The 21,819-nt window shown below is 41.8% G+C and overlaps 1 protein-coding gene and 1 long non-coding RNA gene across 3 annotated transcripts; one reads left to right on the top strand and one right to left on the bottom strand.

The window, feature by feature from the left end:
• Positions 1–864: 864 nt before the first annotated feature.
• On the bottom strand, positions 865–3,292 carry LOC109203769 (uncharacterized). Its single transcript, XM_019363471.2, has 3 exons — positions 3,071–3,292; positions 2,537–2,819; positions 865–2,301 (listed from the first exon to the last, which is right to left on the bottom strand). Exons 1-3 carry the CDS (start codon positions 3,262–3,264, stop codon positions 1,588–1,590), a joined length of 1,191 nt encoding a protein of 396 aa, XP_019219016.1. The 5' UTR covers positions 3,265–3,292; the 3' UTR covers positions 865–1,587.
• A 739-nt stretch (positions 3,293–4,031) lies between these two features.
• On the top strand, positions 4,032–21,541 carry LOC109203770 (uncharacterized). Of its 2 annotated transcripts, XR_003221813.1 has the most exons (4): positions 4,032–4,074; positions 16,624–16,848; positions 18,952–19,092; positions 20,985–21,541. It is a non-coding gene; the product is annotated as an uncharacterized LOC109203770 (long non-coding RNA). The 2 variants fall into 2 exon arrangements; XR_002063475.2 differs by lacking the exon at positions 20,985–21,541 and having other exon boundaries at positions 18,952–19,726.
• Positions 21,542–21,819: the final 278 nt, after the last annotated feature.

Below are 21,819 nucleotides of genomic sequence, written 5' to 3'. Positions count from 1 at the left end.
CAGAGATTTGACATGAATAATAATTCCTGACAGTTTATTTAACAAATGATGCAAGGGGGCCAAGAGCTGTCATTACACTGGCACACAAGGACTTCAGTTTTATCTTCATTAGGTTGGAGAAAGTTTTCATCCATCTAATTTTTAATGGAGTCTAAACATCTATTCAAGGATCTGCAACTTGGACGCATCTTGGGGCTTACAGGAGATATTTAATTGAATATCATCTGCATAGCAGTGGTAGCAAATGCCTTTAAGGGGAAGGGTGTACATGGTCTGCAACAATGATTAAGTGGGTGGTATGTGTCAAAGTAGCATCCACATGGATGGATGTCCCAGCAGAACATTGCCCAAAGCATCACACTGCCTCTGCTGGCTTACCTTCTTCTCATAGTGCATCCGGGTGTTAGATGTTTCCCAGGTAAGCGACTGGGCATCCACATGATACAGAAGAAAATGTGTTTCATCCGATCAGTTCACCTTCTTCCATCTGTGGTGCTCACATGAGGGGACAGGGGTTCAGCATAGGAAGCCTGATTGGTCTGCAGCTATGTATCTCACATGCACCAAACTGTGATGGACTATTTATACCAGAACCAGCCTTCAGTCCCCATGTGCATCAGTGAGCCTTGGCTGCCCATGACCATGTCACTGGATCATCACTGTCACTTCTTTGGATCACTTTTTATAGACGCTGACCACTGCAGACTGAGAACACCCCAAAACAGCTGTGATTTTGGAGATGCTCTGACCCAGTCGTGCAGCTCCTTGTTAAACTTGCTCAAATCCTTACGCTTGCACATTTTTCCTGCTTCTAACACCTCAACTTTGACGACACAATGCTCCCTAATAGTTCCCACATATTACAGTTTTTCTCGATTGGTTTGGCTCATTTCTTGAAACCGAGATGACATTCTCAAAACCATAAGGTCATTTGGCCAAACAGTCTTACAGTGCTGCCCAACATTATAGCTCACTAGCAAAATCAAATATCTTTCCCCAAACTCTTCGTCCATGCTTCAAAAGCAGATTCCTTTCCCATATAAAAGGTCAGTACAGTCAAAATAGCACAGATCCTTCTCAATTGCCTTGGCACATGTGCATTCATTTAGTGCTTTTGTCAGAATAACCTGGATGGTTTAGCACAACACCATGGATCCCCTGCAAAAGCTCATATCTCTCCCAAAAGAGTTTATCCATGTGTCAAAACTAAATATCCTTCCCATATAAATAGTCAATGCCCCCAAAATGCATTATACCTTTGGCATTGTTTAAGCACTGCAAGTCAAAATGCTTAGACGTTTTGTCACTGAGGCACAGGTCTAGCAACAGAATACCACTATGAATAAAACCAAAAGATTTTACAGTAAAATCAGCCTCCAATAAACCACTCATACTCAAGGAAACTGTAAACATTTTTATTCGTACAAAGAAATGTTAACATTAGAGAACATACTGTGAAAAGAAAACATATACAGGATTCTGTAAATGTGAACAGTTATAAACACAAACAAAAAACAAAAAAAACAAAAAAAACTCTAGCCTACCATACTGTAAATAAAGTTTCAGAACTATAGTACAGTAATATTGTCAGTGGTCGCCATTGTCACCCTCTCTTTCCTGGCCACCATCCTCATCCTCCTGGCCATCGACGCGCTGCTCTCTGTCAGGCCATAAATTCTCATCCACATCGCAACGGATATTTTCTCGTGCGATGCAGCGAGGGAAGAAACGGCGTGAATGTCTCAACCATCCCCTAGATTGATCCCCTGTGATGTCCTCACATGCAGCATCCATTGCATGCAGCAGGGCCCTCTGGTCTTGAGCCTGATGCTCATACACCCTCCACCTCCAAGCTGAAAAAAACTCCTCAATTGGATTTAGGAAAGGAGAGTAAGGTGGAAGAAACTCCATTAGCATCCGGGGATGGGTGGTGAACCAGGTTCTGATGCGTGGGCCGCGGTGGAAGTTCACATTATCCCACACAATGACATAATGTGGTAGCTGAGGTCCTTCTACACCTCTCTCATTTTCTGGGATCAGATCAGTATAAAGGTGGTCCAAAAAATTGAGGAGCTTTTGTGTATTGTAGGGCCCTAAACTGGGAATGTGTGTGGCCACACCTCTTTCTGATATAGCGGCACACATTGTTATATTTGCTCCTCGCTGGCCTGGGACATCCACAGTGGCTCGGTGGCCAATGATGTTACGGCCACGCCTTCGACCTTTGGCCAGGTTGAAGCCAGCTTCATCAACGAACACTAGGATGTGAGGGGTTTCGTTGCCTTCTAATGCCATTATTCTCTACAATAGAATAGAAATAAATCTAATCAGTCAAGTAGAGACAGATACTGCAGGGAGGATCTAAAGTACTGTACAAACAGGGAGTGGAAAACTGAAGACAATTTCTAGGCAAAATGCTCTAGTCACACAAAGCTGGATTCTGAAGGTGAAAAGGATAACGCAAAACAAAAAAACAGTAGTAACCATGTCTTACTGTAATAGTGTTACAATGATAGACAACCAGTAGTTGACTTACATGCACATACTGGTACCGCAGCCCTTTCACTCTGTCAGAGTTTCTCTCAAATGGTACCCTGTAAATCTGTTTCATGGTCATCTGATGTTTCTTCAATACCCGGTCTATTGTGGAGATGCTGATAGAGTTTATATTTTGGAACATTACATTGTCTAGCAGGATTGCATTACGAATCTGTCTCAGTGTGATGGCATTATTTGCAATGACCATGTTGCATATTTCTCGTTCTTGTTGTTCATTTAGAAGTTTTCTTCTGCCACCCACTTGAGGCTGTCGTCCAATCCTAGACATACAAGTCAAAGGTCAACACTGTAAATTTGTTACAAAATGAGTTACCAGTGTAATTGTACTGCTGTCTTATGGTACTAGAAGTGTGATGCACTGCACAGTGACTGGAATACTATTCACAGTATTTTCTCCATTTTTTTGTCTTTGTCATTTTTATAGTATCATATAACATCACATGACGATATTACAGTACTCTAGGCCTACACACACACCAACACTGAATAGTTCACTAGCATAGTTCTGTACCTGTTTTCCCTGCGAAAGGTTTGGATGATGGAGGAGACTGTAGACCGAGGCACATTAGGCTGCACTCGGCGACCTGCCTCTGCCATTGTGAGGCGATGGTTTATAACGTGGTCAATAAGGGTGGCCCGGATTTCATCTGGGACATCATGGTGCCTCCGTGCTCCTCGGCCTCTTCCCCCTATTCCTCCACGCATTCTCACTCCTCTTCCTCTTCTTCTTCCTCCTCTTCCTTGAGCAGGAAGTTGCTGTTGTACTTGGCAAGGTGCTTCCGTGTTCACACTGCAAATGAAACTGGCCCCGGGCCAAGCTCTGTCTATATACTTTTGGCAGCAGTCATAATCATAGACAACACCTGTCAGGTATCTGAACAACCTGTTTGATTGGTCATCTGAGATGTGGGAAACTGCTCCTTCGTTAGTTCTAATTTCACCTGATTGATCGTCAAGTACTGTCATAACTTTATCAAATGTTCCAAGATATTCTTTCATGGTATTATACAGAGGTGTGGACTCGAGTCACATGACTTGGACTCGAGTCAGACTCGAGTCATTAATTTTATGACTTTAGACTTGACTTGAAAAAAGGTTGTAAGACTTGTGACTTGACTTGGACTTTTACACCAGTGACTCGGGACTTGAATTGGACTTGAACCTGTTTACTTGAAAAGACTTGATATTTGACCCAAATCTAAAATTTAACATACATATTATATAAAAAGTGCGGACCATTAATTCACTTTATTCATTCATTCATTCTTACCACACTCCGTATGTACGTGAGCGTGGGCTGTAGCACAGCCAATCAAATTAACCAGATTTGAAAAAAACAAGAACAAAAACGCTGGAGCCAAAAATGCTCCCAAGAGTAATTTCTTTCGGGTACATAAACTACGAAGTAGTCAACAAAAAACGAAATGCAATATGCAAAACATGCAAGAAGAGAATCACAGACGGAGATGGAACAACTTCCAACTTTGTCCGACATTTGAAGTTGCATAAAGAACGGTAGGTGGTGCTTTTTTTTTTTGTTTTTTTGCTACGATGAGACAGCTGACTTAGCTAACTTCATCTTATTAGCAAATGTTCTTCGGGCTACGTTGATGATACTGTTTGGCTTTAACAGGTATGATATGTTTGTCATGCTATTTTAAATCCGGTCCTGCAAGCGCATCCAAGAATAACATGCAACTTGTTAGCTCAGAATTGTCGGTGAATGGTGAGCAGGGTCCGTTTCAGAAAGTGGGTTCTGTAGCTGTACTCAGTCTCTCTCCGTCTCCTCCCCATCATTAACCCCGTAGATTTAACCCAGTTTAGACTGACAAATATTTATTTTACCATCACATCACAATTCAAAATCACTGTGTTTAATTTGCAATTAGTGTATGGTCGTGTTTAACTTTTGCATGTCTGAGCCAGGGAAATTTTTTTTTTTTTGGTTAGAAAATCTGGCCCACCTTAGTGTGTAATTGAGTAGTCCTGCTATACATGGCCTTTTTCTTCTGTCATTTATGTCAATACATCAAATAAAATACTTTGATCTTATATTATTAGCTGTTGTTTATTTGCAAAGGTTATTCTCAACAGGGATGCTAGACAAAAACGGCGTTTTCTACAGACAGCCTAGCATACGCTCTCCACTTGCGAGTGAAAAAAGAAAAAGAAAAAACACCCCTTCCCTATTGGTGTTAGAGTTTACCATGTCAGCCAATCAAAAAAATTATAAGGCAACATGTGACATTTGGTTGTTTAGGGAGAAGGGGAAGTTTTTAGGAGTGACACAAATAATTTGTGTGCCTTCTTATTTGATGCAGCACACCTGATTGTTCTGTAAATAGATTTAAATGGTTATATAAAAAACGCCTGAGGCCTTGGCTGCATTTTTAGGTAAATAGTACCATATAACTTTGTTGTTTGCAAAACTTGTGCATAATTTTGAGAAATGTACAATTTCTATTTGCATTTCAAGTTATGAAAATGATTCGTTAAACATGTAAAAAAATATAACTTTTTTCTACTCGGATTCTGAATTTTTTGTCTGAATTTAGATCAACTGTGCTAATATAGTATACCAAAATGAAAAAAATAACTCAAATTTCAGATATTTGAGGTTGTGCTGTAAATAATGATACCAAACAAGGCAAGAAAAACATATTTTAAAAGTGAAATATAGAAGTAAAATCAAAAGTAGTCAAGAACGGCCAATTATACCCGGGACCCCAGAGAGTTAAAAAAAAGACTTGAAAGGACTTGAAATTCAAAGTTTCGGACTTGGGACTTGACTTGAAAGTTGTCTGTCTTGACTTGCGACTTGACTCTGACTTGCTTGACTTTACTTGAGACTTGACTTGTGACTTGAGGATAAAGACTTGGGACTTACTTGAGACTTGCAAAACAATGACTTGGTCCCACCTCTGGTATTATATCTTTGACTAATTTTGACAGTTGAACAGACAATTGTGCATATGATGACTTACACAATGAAACCATGCTGATATGTTTTGGAGTGAGTGACCATTTCACTGAAAAATCAACTAATCAGTTTAGATCGGCAAGATCTATTTATTTGGAAAATGTGCTAAATGTGGGCTCATTGTGCTAACTGTAGCTACTTGTACATAATCATTTGAAAAGAAGCACAGAGTCACTTGAGACATGTACTAAAGCATTTGCAATTTGATTAAACCAATGAAAAATGACATTCTGTTGTGAACAATTGCAAGGTGGTTTGGAGATTTGTCCATGTTATTTTGAGAATGTCATCTCGGTTTCAGGAAATGGGCCAAACCAATCGAGAAAAACTGTAACAGGTGTCATGATGAAGAGATCATCAGTGTTAGGCCCCTCCCCTGTCAGCGGTCAGAATGTTATATCTGATTGGTGTACATAGACAGAAACAAGGCGGACATTACTAATGCTTCACTACATGAATAGTGTACAAGAATGAGGCTCACACAGGGAGCTGTTACAGCACCATCTGTTTCATGATGTACATGTAAAGAACCTAAGATCTACACATGCTTAAGTTAAGTATGTGTAGTTTCTAAACATCTTGCACTCCACTCACTACCCGCAGTGACAATGAAGCACTTATTCCAGATTTACAACAAATCCCTACAGCTCCAGGATGCATGCAGACTGTAAAACTGTAAGTTGCATCATAGAGCACACGAGCAAAACCAAAAGAAGAGAAAATACTGATCATTTATGACGCTGCGTAAATTAAATCATTTCACCATGTAACCACTATGCTGAAAAAGTCAGTGTGGTGACTTGTCATCTTAACACAGCTTAACTAGTGCCCGGGTAAGGATACTTAAAGCTTGTGAGCAGAGGGTGACTCGTTGCTCCCAAATAAAAGAGCCAATTAAGGCGTATACTGTGTTTGAGAGAGATGAGACTGGAAGCACCAGGATGCAGGGTCAGTATGTTTGGCTCAGTGCTCTGTCGAGAGAAACAGTGACTGAATGGGGAGAAGTGGGTGATATGAATGGTACCTACAGTGTTGGGAAGGTTACTTTTAAAATGTATTCCACTACAGATTACAGATTACATGCCCCAAAATGTATTTTGTAACAGATTCCGTTACTTTACTCAATGAGAGTAACTTATTCTGAATACATTGGATTACTTGATATATTATGAAGCTTTTTACAACTACATGAATGTACTGTTGCTGTGTGGTTTATTACTATTACTGAAGGATACTCGCCAAACCAATACCAACTAGATGTTTAAACCTTAATATAAATGAGTAACAGTAGGTGGACATTAGGTAAGGCTGTGCTTTTTGCAGCGATCTCCTATAGAAAACTATTCCGCGCGTATATAAAACAGGTCTGCGGCTCCGAACCGTACTAAAGGGACCTCTGGCTAATACGTCGGGTTCGTGTCGGGCTCGTAGCTGAAAACTAGCTTTACTTTGCTGTCTGGGTCAACTTTGCTAGCGAGAGACAGAGAGAGACGTTGAAAGGCTGCTCCAACAGAAAAACATGAGCACAGCGTACAGTCGAGTCTTAATAGCTTACTTACAGCTGGGCTCGTCAGGCACTGTTTTTGGCTGCAGTGGTTATTATTATATTTACATGCTTCCAGCTCCCGTTTCTGCTCGGGGACAACTCGTACTTTCCCTTTTTCTCCCTCCCTCGCTCACAGACACATCACGGGGATGGCAGTCCATTCTCCCTGCAGCACGGACTACACTGCCCATGATGCTACAGTCTTTAGGCCTATGCCTGTAACACTCTGCCTATTGCCTTCATCATGTAGAGGTGACATGGCCGCGAGATTGAGACGCAGGCATTAGAGCCTCTTAACACGTGTTTTGCTTGGGTTTCCCCCGGCGTGGAATTACCAGAAATAGAGAGGGGACAGCCGAACATATGAAGCAGCAAAAGACCGCCGTGTAATCCATTTATTCCAACAAAGTAACTGTATTCTGATTACCACCTTTTTAAACGGTAACTGTAACAGAATACAGTTACTCATATTTTGTCTTTTAAATGCATAACACCGGTACATGTATCTCGTTACTCCCCAACACTGGGTACCTAGACCCTGGTGAAGCCCTATGGACATCACCCTTTGGTCTCCTTGCGACAACGTGTTGTAGGGTTGCACAACTCCAGGCCTCGAGGGCCGTTGTCCTGCAGGTTTTAGATGTGTCTTTGGTGCAACACAGCTGATTTAAATGGCTAAATGACCTCCTCAACATGTTTTGAAGTTCTCCAGAGGCCTGGTAATGAACTAATCATGTGATTCAGGTGTGTTGACCCAGGGTGAGATCTAAAACCTGCAGGACTGGAGTTGGACACCAACACCGAACCACTTCATGAGATAGTTGCCATGACTGTAGAGCAGAGGCTCAGCCCTGCAATAAAGTGCCATACACTGAATTGCACCTTCCAGAAAATGTGTTTAACAATTTGAAATGTCACAAAAATGCCATGAAATGGATGTCCAGCATAAAAGCACCCATTTGTTTAAACCTTATTAACTGAGTAGCCCAGAGACAAAGGCGATGGTGTTTTAAGGCTGCTGGTGGCAAACAATGCTGACTGTATAACGCAGCAAGAATGCCTGTCAAGTTACCTACATAACATGATTACAGCTACAGCCGAGCGTGCAGTGATCCGGTGTAATTGCAGGATTATTTAAAGTCAAACATCCCCACCCTGTGGCCAAGGACAGATTCCACTCAGTGAAAGGCAGAGAAGTGTTCCTGGAAAGACCGACTCCTCTGCAGTATAATGTGCCCCCTGTGATTTACAGTCATAAGAATTTCAGTCAGTATACGTACTTCTGAGGTATTCTCGTCTGAAGCCAGTGGTCAGCACAACTTTAAATCGATGAGATGCTTTTGGTGCTCTCCTATCAGCTGAGAGCCTCTGACACCAGCGTTTGACGAGAAATGAGACAGAGCTTAATGACGGTCTGGCAGCATTTAATAGCTAGTGGAGACACACCACTAAAAGACAGTTTAAACGATGACTCATTTTATGAGTCTGAAAAGCTCTCATCTGCTGCCTTAAGTGGAATGTGTTTAACAACGCTAATACATTCCTGTGATCTGGGAGATGAATTCAGCTATTGATTTTCCCCCTGCCTCTCTCAGTTTAATCACAGGCTGAGCGTCCTGACACCGTGAGCGGCAGTTCTCATTCATCCAGACACCGGTTTATATATCGATTTGCTGCGTGCTTCAGATTAGCCAACTCATTAGTCAACAGTATTAGAGACTTTCAGCCTTTTTTAATATTACATGGATGAGTGGGGACTTAATGGAGAGCCCATAGTCTCCCCATAACCACAGTGAAAAACTGAGTCAATCTGATCGATCATTAGATTACCTTCTGTTTCTCTTTTAAGCCCTCCAGTCTTCGAACATCGGTAAAACAATCTGTCGCAGAATTGTGCGTCTGACCTTGAGTTTTTATAAAACGCTTGTTACTTTAGACACAAACACCTTCCTCAAAGACAGTTTAGAGCTTTTAAAGAATCTTTCACAATCGCTCCTGAAATTACTGCCATAAATGGCGAAAGCTATCTTGGGATTAGTTTAATTATATCTCATTCTCTTTGTGAACCATCGGGGGGGTGAACTAAATCTCTCTCATCTCATTATAATTCCATCTGAAGCTTTTAGATACAAGTCAAACGCACTGATCTGTTGCAAGGATCCCTGCAGGAGAAGATTTGAAAAAGATAAAATAAAATAAAAGCAAATTTCCCTGAACTGACGACATACTGTAAACGTTCTCATGTCATCATTAAATAACTCTTTACACACGTGTAGCATATTTGTATGTGAAGCCCAGTTCTGTCCACGTGTCCTGAACGCTCCTCCACCACCACATTCATCAAAAGGACAAAGTGATCTTTGATTAAAACGGCTGTGAGTGAAGCAACACAGCTGACAAATGGCCTCTCACTTACCCCTCAGCACAAGCGCCATAATAAACCCGGCCTCACACTATGTCTAAAAGGAGCTACTGTCACCTTATGGTTGCAAAGGTAGTGTGTAAATTGAAAGATGATGGCTTTTGAATAGGCCGACAGAGCGATCTGCGTCTGTTTGGTTGTGAATTGACAAACTGCAAGTCGGCACAGATGAGGATCCATGTGTCGCTCTTACAAAAACAAAAAGAAGACCAGTTATTGTTTTGTATACTCTCTCTGCTGACTGACCCTCTCAGCATTTGCAGCATTGCCAGCATAAGTGGAAGAAGCTGACAGCTGGAGGCCGATTGTTGACGAGTGCTTGATCGCTCCACTTCTCCATCGCCACGAGTTTGAGGTGTTTAAACACATACACCTCCGTGCAGCCACAGGACTCATCGCTCTGTCACAGCTCTGCATGAAGCGCTCTTAGACACTCACTGGTTCATTACCAATCAAATCCTCTAAACACAACAAAGTCTCTGCTCTCATTTGAAGCACCATCACACACAGCAGGAACTACAAACAACATGCTGGTTCAGAACTTCAACCTTTCTCTCTTCGAAATGCACAAACCTGCGAGGAGAGCGGTGAAAAGCAGTTCACCTTTGGCTCCACATAAGAGCAAGTCAACTGCTACTCTGGGACCAGTGTGCTTAAAACCTTGACCTGACTTTAGTTGATCTAATTCTGTGAGGCACTGAGGAGGTGACTGTAAATTAGACTGAAGCACTTTTGCTGCTTCTGGGGGATGGACAGGTTTAAAAAGAAAGCAAATAAAAACCATTGTGAAAAACTGAAAACAGTACTGGGCCACCTACACATCACACCTACAGCAGCTGCTCAGCCATCACATGAAGCTCACAGCGCACAGTTTTTGTTGAGAGTTCTGCTGTTATCGAGTCACCGTGCTCCTCGGCACTCAGCATCTTTCTTAATGTGTAATTTTGTATCCAAGTTACAATCAACGTTATTCAACCACGCTAAATATGCAAAGGCCTGCACACTGACTGCTTTCTGTTGTTCTAGAAGTTAAACTGTGAAGTAGTCAAATTAGTGCGTAACATTATCCTGCTTAACAATGTATTTGTAACACAGCTCATTAAGCCCATATATGCTGTTCCTGTGTTTTAATCACTTAACCTGATGCATAAATGTAGTGGAGCTTTCAGGGACTCTTAAGACACTGAATTTACTGTCATACTGACATAAATATCATCTATATAGTGTTTGACCCGAGTAGTAAGTCTTTCAGAGATAAAGGAGGTTTCATGGTTTCATTTCCACACATCAGGAGCCGGGCTCACAAATCAGGACTTTCCCTGAAACGCTGTGTGTTTGTGAGGATAGTGGCTTTTCAAGCATTTTAATGGGATTATCTGACTAAATAATACGTGTGCATAAAAATATACTGTTTTATTTGCCTTCTAATTAGATACTTAGCCCTAATTAGCAAACATGTCTGATTGTTAACCGGCCTCGGTAGCATCAGCTGATAAACGGGAATGCTACTCCGGCTCCAAAACTACAGAACGACTCTGAGCAGCCACTTCGTAACATCTTTGTAGAACAGAGCAAACATCAGTAGTAGAAGACTCCTCGCTCTTCATCGTAAATCAGAGACATGCAGAAAATCATTCATCAGTTCTCATCCAAACATTAGCTATGTCAGACGTGTGAGTTTCCCCCTGAGGTGTATAAAGTTATTATTATTCTTATTAAAAACCGTTGGGTCATAGCTACAATTATCTTTTGTCGATAGCGTGACCTTAGGTGCTATTACTGAATTACTTATCCGTGGCATTATTAAACTATGAAACTAAACTATGAGTAACTGTGAATATGTGAACAGATAATACAGAAAATGGTAATGATCTTTAAAATAAAAAAAGCATTGCATTTGGATTTGAATGATTTTGTATCGTCCAAAAAAACCTATTTCCTCTGGAATCAAGTGTGACTGAAATCTTCCCAGATCCATGCTGGACCACGTTTCCCAACAGTGTGGTCTGGTGTTTATTCCATCAGTAGACCTTGGCAGGCTTGTTTTTTTCAGTAAGCTTTTCAAATAAATACTGCTGGCAGACACTGTTAGACATCATATACATATCAAATAAATATATACACCAACAAGATTTGTGCCAAAAGCTCATTTAAAAAAACAGATAATATAAATACTGCAGCAAAATGCAGCGCTGTGTATCAGGCGAGTAAATGCTATAAAGCCTCACACAAACGCAAAAGCACATTTGTTTCAGTTTATGAGAAAAAAGTGCAAATCCTGGACTCTCTACAGGATATCGCCAGCGTAATCGAGGCGCCATCAATGGAAAGACTGAGAGTCAATCTCTCTCTCTGTGATCTCAGTGGAAGGGGCCTCAGGTGAAGACAGCTGTCACCCTGATCTACAGCCCCTGGCAGCCTCAGTAATGTAGGCCAAATTGCCTGAGTCGCTGGAAATGATGCAGTCATTGTGGAGGAAATTGGAAATCAATTCTTGTCATCACTGAACATAACTCCTTTTTTTAGCAGAGCCAGGGCTCAAATATAGTTGTGTAGGCTTTGGCAGCTCTTACAAAGATACCGCTGCGTAGGCAAATGGAACCGGACAGGAGCAAGATAAAGGGATGAGGAGAGGATACGGCTGACGGGAAAAGCCCCTGTAACAGTTTAATCCTAATTCTGGTGTCAGGTTTTAACATGGATCCTGAGTGAGTGTAGATATCAGCGTAAAGAAACAATAAAAAGGTACATTAAAGATATATTTTAGTATCTGTGAGCCTGTACATCCCGAATACCCCCAGGCAGCGTGTGACCCCCCAGAATATTAATTGATAAATATAGAAGCACTAAATAAAGATTCCCTTGTCGTCCTGCCGTTCTGTCCTCGGGGTAACGAGTGCTCATTAAAGAGGTTTCTCACCAGTAATTCTCAGTAGTTCTCGGTAATGAGGTTTCCGAACACTCTCGGCGAGAAAAGCTTTGGTTTCCTGGAGCTCATCTCGACATTGTTTACAACTTGGTTTATTTCTTCAAGGAGACTTTCGCCGTCCCACGCAGCGTGTGAAAGTGAAGACAATAACGGTGCATTAATGAATTATAAACCAGCTTTCTCGCGGACTCAATGGCTGCTCGTATACTCTGTGCAACTCGTGTAGGTCATAGCACGAGGCATGACACAGTACAGTGCTCCTGCATGCCGAGTACCTCATAACGACGCTCCCAAGGGCGCTCGGGCTCAATAAGAAGCAATCAGCAATGGCGGCGTACCCTCTCTGGCTCAACTCCATCTTCCCACAAGGCACTGCTCTGAGTCAGACCCCATCCATTATGCATCAAAACCTGCACTACAAATCTCCTCAAATAGAACAGAGTGACAGGCTTGATAAAGAACAATCGACCGAGGGGAGGGAATCAAAGCGCAAAAATTCCCAGGATGAAAAATATCCTGTTTTTCTCTCTGATGCCGCTCTTTGTTTTTCTCTGTTTGTCTTGTTATTTGAGCTGTATGTTCATGTCTCTCGTGGGACGTTTGCCAAGGCACAAGTCATTCGTCATCCTAATTGGTTGTGTTTAGAGAGCAACTGTTGTTGTTTGATAGAGAAGCTTTTCCACTCCTTCTGGTCAAAACAAAGCCATAGTTCTGCTATCAAAGACGGATAGCTATGGAAATAGAAGTAGCCACAGATGTGATTATCCCAGGCTTGTCTGTTCATCTCAAAGTTGTTGGCTTTTTTGCCTCAGTGTGTTCAGCTGTTGCAATCTAGCATCCAATATCTTTACACGCCGGGAGCGCGCTCAGACTCGGCTGCATGGGTGCTCTTAACACGTTAGTTAAGAAGAAACGATATAAAGAAAACTTGCCAGGAAAAAAATGTTCCAGACCACTTTTTAAAATCAAGATAAGTGGAAATTAATAATGACCTTATTTAAGGACAAAAAACCCATAAAGAAACAAAACCACTTATCTGAGAAAGAGAAATCTCAACAGAGGAAATTACATTTCAAGTAAATACCGAGAAACCGAGAAAGCCAACGGATCGGTAATAAACAGATTCAAAGCACACAGTTTATCCAGCCATTTACTTGTGCCTGTGAGCCACTTAATCAAATATTTTGTTCACAGAAAAATTGTTTTTCCTGGAACTGATCTGTCTAAATATGAGGTTTGGAAAGTAAATGTCAAACAGACTTTCCTTCCCATGATTCAGCTGGAATTGTGGGAATCAAACAAAATGTTTTGGTTGTTGTTTTTAAATTCAAACCAGAATTGGCCAAACAATAAATTGAGGCAAGCATTTCCACTTTTAAAGCTCACTTTGTGAGCACATTTGGGCCACATTTTAACTTGTTTTCTAGCAACTCACCAGGGTTAGTGGCGAAGGACAAAGTCAGCCCCTGGGTGATATATTGGGCAGGAGGGAACTGTGGGAAATCCATCTATGTCAATCTGCTACTTTACATGGTAACAGTATTTCTCATAACGGCCCATTTTTCACTCCATCTAATCTCCTCGCATCTTTCATTTCCTCCCACCCTCTCCTGTCAGATGGACATCTAATGGCACTGACCAACCATCATTCATATTAATGCACATTATCTGTGAAATCACATCACGTTTTATAACCTGACCGACTCTCGTTAGGTCATAAAGATTTTTAATTCACGCAGGTTTTGTAAAAGTTTCACAAGAACTCTTTCTTTAACCTACAGTACAGCAAGGACAAGGTGGGCGTGTTCAGCGGGCCTCACTGCGGTGAGGTCGGTCCTCACAATGTAAAGCGTCCTCCATCATGTTTGGGACAAAGACACCACTCTTTACACCACCACAGTAGATCGGACATCAAACAATCAATATGTGCTTTAAATTACCGTTTTAATTTAAGGCGTTTTACAAAACGTTTGCATGAAGTGTTTGCAGCCACTTTTATACACTCTAAGCCATTTTTAGATGTTCATAAATAATGGGACAAAAACAGATTTTAATATAAAATGTTTCATACTGGGATGAAAAACGTCTGCAGTCTGAAATGTAGAAATCATGTTCGTCACAAATGTTGTGTTTTGTCGCTTGGACCTTTACTGCAGTTGCTGCTTGTTTGTGGATCTTTCTGCATTCAGTTTTGTATTTATTGGATTTAATGGAAACGCTCTTTTGGTGTGAGATCAGGTAACTGACTCGGCCATTTGGGAATATCCTGTTGCTTTTACATTGAAAAACCTTAGGCTTGCCTTTTCAGTATGCTTTGGTCATTATCCAGTTTGTAATGTGAAGTGCAGCAATTACATCACCAGTAAACACTACTGACCTGGTTCCACTGGCAGCCGTACATGACAGTGTTAAACAGATGATGTGGTGTGTTTTGAATCATCTTGGTTTCATCTGTGCAAAGATTTTGTTTTTGTTGTTTTTACAGACTCTAATCTCACCAGACTGGTCTTGAGTGTAATCAGAGGTTTGCAGCCTGCTGTAAACTTTTCATTTCCATTCATGAAACCATATCTTGATTGTAGACTTTGACAGTCTACAATCAGAGCTGACAGACTTTTAAATATTAGCATTGGTTGAAATGCCTACAACATATTTACGTAGATATTACTCATGGCTCATGACTCATGCTCATTTGTAATGACGTTGAAAGGCACAGTAATAAATCCACACAGTGAAATGTACCAGAAGCTGACCTAAAATCAGATTCTTTCCTGTCCTGACGTGTGCTAGACGTGGGGTTGCATAACACTACCCCCAGTAACGCTGCAACCAAAGGTGCCAGAGGCAGAGACAGAGGACAAGACCATGTTGGAGTGAGGTCCCAGTGCCCCTCCACTTTAAGGCATTGTCCCAAGTTTTACAGGCCTTCTTCCCACACGAACATGGTTTCTTTTTCCTGCTGGTCAGACGAGTAGCCAGAGTCAAAGTGGGCTGTTGTGTGCTATACTATACTGCTGCTGCTTGTTTCCACACTTTTCATTTCAGTGCCACTGAAACCACAGCGTGCACATGAGCATTAGGTAGTGTTTTTTCAGGCTGAAAACACTATGCTTTGCAACTTTAAAGCAAGCAGTTCAATTCCCAGCTTAGGCCTTTCAAACTGCCATGTTTTTCTCCCATTTTAAAATGAATCCACTCTAAAGCAAACTATGCTGACCCCTGTCATTAACCAAACAGTTTTATTTATGTATCCCAAAATCACAACAAAAGCTGCCTCGAGGCACTTTAAGGGCAAGACCCTATATTAATAGAGAGAAAACCCAACAATCAGTCAAACCCCTGTGAGTTATGACACCCAACACTAGCCAGGATAAGACAGATGACACTGATGCAGAATGCAAGTGCATATGTTGACTTTGTCAGATATAGCAGTTGTCATATAGTTGTCAGCATATAGTTGTCATATACAGCAGACTGATGTATAACCACTCATCTGAAGCAATGCACCAGTGTGGAGAAAATAAGTCTGCTGATGCTCGTGCAGCCGGCGTAAACCACAATCTGACATCGGTGTGTCTGTGGCCTGCCCCCACAATAATACAGACCATACAATAGTACAGGGAAAACCTCAACAATCCTGTGACCCCCTATGAGCAAGTGCTTGGCGTCAGTGGGAAGGAAAAACTCCCTTTTAACAGGAAGAAACCTCCAGCAGACCCAGGCTCAGGGAGGGGCGGGGCCATCTGCTGTGATCAGTGGGGAGTGAGGGGACAGAGGCAAAAACACACACTGTGGACAGCTTTAATAAATATTTATAAGAACGTTTGCATTTAGTTTAGTTGTGCTTCTGAATTGCTTTACTCAAGAACAATACTAGTTCTTTCACTAGTAAATGTAAAAATACCACATTTCTGGTACTTTTTCTTCCCGTGCATTTCATTTGTTGCTTACTTACAGTCACATTTTTCATTTATATATGAAGGTAGAGGTAAGAAACCGTGCCACTTTTGGAGATGTAGACTTACAGAGGAAACTGTAACATTCTCGTTACAATGTTACACACACTGAGAGCACAACATCTGGAAAGCTACAGCAGCTCAGTGTGGCAGCTGTGCATGAAAATGCACATATAAAACAGAAGCGAGGTGTGAGCCACACACTCATGGCTGTTGATCCTATCTTTCCAGGTCTTCCTCCATCTGCTCAGCCTTCAGCACAGCTTCATGCAGAACACGCAGCAGCATATGTCTGTGTTTGGACTGGAGAGCTGAGCTGAGATCATTAGGTCCACCTTTCATCTGGTCCTTTGATGAGCCTGCTATCTTTGAGCTGTGGATTAAAAGGTGGATAGCACACAAACTTTCTATGCAAAAAAAATTGATTAGGATATACCAACAAGTGCCCTCCATAAGGTGAGTTATACTCTTCATCACACCAACTTCTTTTGTAAGAATTCTTAGAGAAAGACAGAGGTTATGAGTCCCTGAGCTGTATTATGTCTACAAATAACAGACAAGTTGTTTTAAATTGTATCTTTACTACTAGTAGCCTCTGGCAGTGACAAAACCAGCTCACCAACAAGGTGAATTTGGCAGGTTCTTGCCATAATGTGCAGTGTGTCCTTTGAAACTTGACAAGTGGAGCAGATGAAGAGTATCTGAACATCATGTCCTTAAGAAACAGGAAAAAAACCTCCAACAAAGACCCGAGTCTATAGCTCCACTTCCATGTTTGCCTAGTTTAATAAACTGCTGCATGCATTTCCAATTTTCCTGACAAAATATAAAGAAAGGGGGTGGCTCAAGACGTTTTGCACAGTACTGTACATTAGGGAAATAATAAGTACTAACACAAAAGTAGCATAATGCTTTTCACTATACTGAAAGCATAATCGATGCCTATGGTATGAGAGCAGTATGGAAGTGCGACTATATGATGTCTATGTGTGTCTTGTTTTTTTATTCTGTCCCCATTTTTTAAACGATAAGAACATTACTGCTGGCAGCTGCTTAGTGACTGTACATCATCTACTGTAGAGTGTAAATGTTTACTTATCCAGGATAAGTACCAGCACATCCAACTATGAGCCTATATTACTGTGTAATATCTGCTCATACCATGAAAATGTGCACGTTTATTTTGTTTTGGAAAATAATAATAAGCTTGGATTTTATTCTGACGGTGTCACACAACATAGCAGCAGCAGGGCTGTGCCGTTTTCTTCATATCTTGACCATCGACCATCAGATTGGAGAATATACAGTATGTAATATGGGCTCATCTGCAGGTCACTGAGATATAGAAGTGGCTTGAAGTGCTAAAGTCTGCTTCTAATCTCTGTATAATCCCCCACTCAAGGCTGACTGTGATCCAGCCTTCCCTGGGGGAGGCATGAAGACGATCCTACTGGGCCTATCAGCTCGACGCTATGATGAAAAGCACCATCTGATTTACAACTGCAGCTAATTGGAGCTCCACTGTGCTAATTAAATCAAGGAGCCACCTGGCGTGTGAAGAGCAGTGCGCTTGTGTGTGTGTGTCCTGTTTATGTAGACATCCAGATGATACTTGAGTATATTTTCTCCACACTCTGTAGCAGCATCAGCCTGGCCCTTTTCCTCATTTGCAAGCAGCCACATAGGAGCCTGAACCGCTTGGATGTCCTACGGTTTCCACAGTTTGAACCATAAAAAATGTTGAAATTTCTTGTTAGCACTTCAAACGGGCAAAGAGGCAAAGAGGCAATTACGGCGTTTTGTTGTTTCCACCAAGGCCCCTGTGACACAATTCTGACACGGAGCCCTGCGTTAATACCGCTGACAGAAACATTACATTCCTCAGCTGCTATGAAAAACTAACCGAGCCATATTAATGCCTCCGTTCCCACCACCTCAATCTCCTATCTCCCTCAATCACCCTTATCTTTCTCTCCCCAGCCCTCACCTCCTCTTTCATTTCCGAGACAGTCTATCATTTGGCCAACACGGCGGCATGATTGTGGCTTCCGCCAGAGGGGGAGAGGCAAATGCTATCATCACTCCCAGGGCCATAATCAATAGTGTCAGTGATGGCGATGGCAGAAGGCGAACGGTGGATTGCTGCGGGGTCCTCGGAGATCATATTGGAGGGCTTTGTCTTTTCTCTGGCTCTCCCCACAGTCCTGTTAAATTATTCTGCAGGCGTTCCCACTGTCAGCCTCACTCCGCTGAGGACTGCAGGCAGGGAAACACTATTCTGTTAGAGAGGATATGGAGCTCATGTTCCCTGTTGAAAGGCTTCCAAATGTGTAGCTGCCAAGATTGTGCTGGTATATTCGAAAAGGAGAATTCACACAATGCTTATTTTCAGCCATGCTATGGGCTTAGTGAGAGGCATTCCAAGGCTGCTGACATTTTATCTTTCTGTGGTCATTTTCACTCACTGATGTAATACTGTTTTAGTCATTGTGCTTACTGCAGTGTTGATGGAGGCTGTAATAGCCTTTTTAAAAGCCATAATATTTTTTATGCTTCCAGCGCAGAGCCTAAAAATGTTTTCAGTGGAAAAGGATTTATTTCAGACGATATGCTTTACAACGTTTTGCGGTGCAGCAGGAGGAAATCACAGCAGGTCTACACACCAGCGGGACAAGCTCAGAGTTTGGAAATCCCTCCCAGGTAGTTCATCACACGAGCAATAGTAGCAGTAATGACAACCCCTATTAATTCATAATTCACTTTTATTGAATTCAGCGTCAAATATAGATGACATCGAAAAGTTTCCATCTTTGTCAAATGTATCAGAACAAGCAGCATCAGGAGGCTTTGGCACTTTTAGTGCAATAGAAAAAAGCCGCATTCACAGCTCTGCGTAGTGCTAAGCTGACCTCATGAACACTGCAAACACAGTGCTCAAAATACTTAAAAGAACACTGAAAATACATCAGATCTCAGTGGCTGAATTCAAAGACGCCCTCTGTAGGTCGATTTCATTAAACCAGCTCGTAACACAGTAGTGTGTATGCCCCCCACGTGCTTCTCTGCATGTCTGACAACACTGGTCCATGCTCCTAAAGAAGAGCAGATAGTCCTGCATGACATTCTCCACGGCTTCTCCGGACTGTGAGTAACACAGGCCAGGTCGGGTGGCTGCCATTGGGCTCCACTGGCACCACCAGGCAGTGAGCAGTGGGCACACTAGAGGACGTCCGGCCTTTACATCAGTGAGCTGCTGATCTTCCTTCTTGCACAAAGGAGCAGATACCGGTCCTCCTGGTGGGTTAAGGACCTTCCACAGCTCTGTCCATCTCTGCTGGAGTAACTGCCTCATCTGTGCATCTGTTGTTAATTTCATTAACACCAAAGCAGCTGAAACCAATTAACGCCCCCCTCTGCTACTTAACTGACCAGATCAATATCCCAAAAGTTAAACTCACCTGATGCTATATTCTGATTAAAGTGTTTCATTTATTTTGAGTATGTATGCTGGGAAATTGCACACTTAAAGCTTAGATATCCAAATCATGTCACGGTGCCACTACAGCCTTCAGACAGACTGTAGTGTTACAGACTCAGTTCTTTATTAACATAACTTGAGTGTGTTTGTGTGTACTGTATACAGATACAAGAGACTCTTAGAGAAGCTTTGACCTAGCATTGTGACAGATTCTGTAAATCCAGATGCCATCACCTCAAATGTAAACACTGTACTCCGAATGACTAAAAGCAACTGAAGTCTGTGCGTGATGAGGATCCCTCTGAGTTATGCATTCCAGTTCTTTGACACTATAAGCTTCAGGTCAATCCTATGAGCCATAAAGCTCCAGGCGCACTGCTGCTCTCATTTCTCCGTTAAAAGGCTTCAGAGAAATGTGTCCTCACAGGGGAAGGCATAAAGAAAATAGGCCATTGCTGGAAAGACATGGAGAAACAGCCTGTATAGGCTGTACTGGGCCTACTAAGCTGCCTGGCAGCCACGGCTCACTATAACAGAATGCTTTTAAAGATATGCTCAAACTAACCTGTTACTTTAACAGTTGGGACCTTTTGTCAAGGTTTCATTACATTTCAATAAAATGTCCCCGGATGGAGCTTTTCAGCACTGCAGGAAACTCTTACAAGCAGACAGCAGCCCAGTCTCAGCGATGGGAGAAGTCAGCTGTCTGGACTCTATTAAACCTGATCCTTTTTTCCCCATGACAAAACACAGAAAACCGACTCATAGTGTGTTAAAACAGTTATATTTCTTTTTATTCAATCATCTTCCAGAGAGAGACCTGCACAGCTCAAACGCCAGTTGCAAGAGCTCTAACATTAGAATCATCAGCTGTGTCTTATTTCGGTACTTCACACGTCACACAGGCTTGAACATTGCTTATATGGAAAGTTCCTCTTTTTTGTGTCTATATCTATTAATATACCTGCGCACTAAAACTTCCTGTTTTTCAGTCTGGCTGAGCTCTTATTTGTGAGTCAAAGGTGGCCTTGCTCTACAAACCTTCATTATTAAAGTACATAAAACAATATAATGAGCAGATACACATTAAAAATATTTCTTTTATTCCTAACAGTCACTCATTATTAAAAGGCGGCTGATTATTCAGCTGAGGTGCAGGACGGCTTCAGCTTACAAAACGCAGCACATATTTTGAAGGTAAGGAAAAGGCTTTTTTTTGAAGGACGGGGAAAGGAGCTACAGCGAGGGCAGAGAAAGCAGAAAAGATACAATTTCACAGCTGAGCACGCCCGCTTGGTTTTCCGGCGTGAGCGGGAAAGGATTTCACACCTGAGGTAATAACAGAGCGGCAGCAGAAGATAGGATCACATTTTTACACTGCTACCCATCTTTTTCTCTTCATCAGGGAAGATGGTGTTACCCTTTACAAGGTCTTAAACTATCACATGCTTTAAAAGAGCAGCATAGTGTCTTACATTCACTTGAGTTCACTCGTGCTCATTTTTCTCACTTATGCCCCCATTCATCTGATTCATCTGATTCATCACTTGGTACCAGATTTACCAGCATTTCTGTGTCACTCACTGTAATGGTTAAAGTGAATTAAAGGTTTCTGTCAAGCTTTCAGAGCTTCTAAACACATATGAAGCTTTTACATTATATGATGATGAAGATTAGGCACACATGATCCTGGCTAAAATCTGGATGATAAAATGTGCTAACATTGTTCAAGTGCAAGCTAACGCAGCTTCCACATCTATCCCTGTGGAGAGAGTAGCTCATGCTCACTGAATCAAACAGAGTTTTTCAACAGCTTTTAAAGAATCAAGACAAGTGACAGTCTGGCTGTGAGCTCAGCACAGGGCTGTGTTCATAGTTAGCTAAGACTAAAGGGAGCTACAATGTTTTAAAAAAGAAACCTTTAGAGAAAAATACAGTAACTTGCCTAG

Source organism: Oreochromis niloticus, linkage group LG10 (assembly GCF_001858045.2).
Source record: "Oreochromis niloticus isolate F11D_XX linkage group LG10, O_niloticus_UMD_NMBU, whole genome shotgun sequence".
In the NCBI taxonomy this organism is placed as follows: Eukaryota; Metazoa; Chordata; class Actinopteri; order Cichliformes; family Cichlidae; genus Oreochromis; species Oreochromis niloticus.
This window is presented reverse-complemented; position numbering and strand designations above follow the sequence as displayed.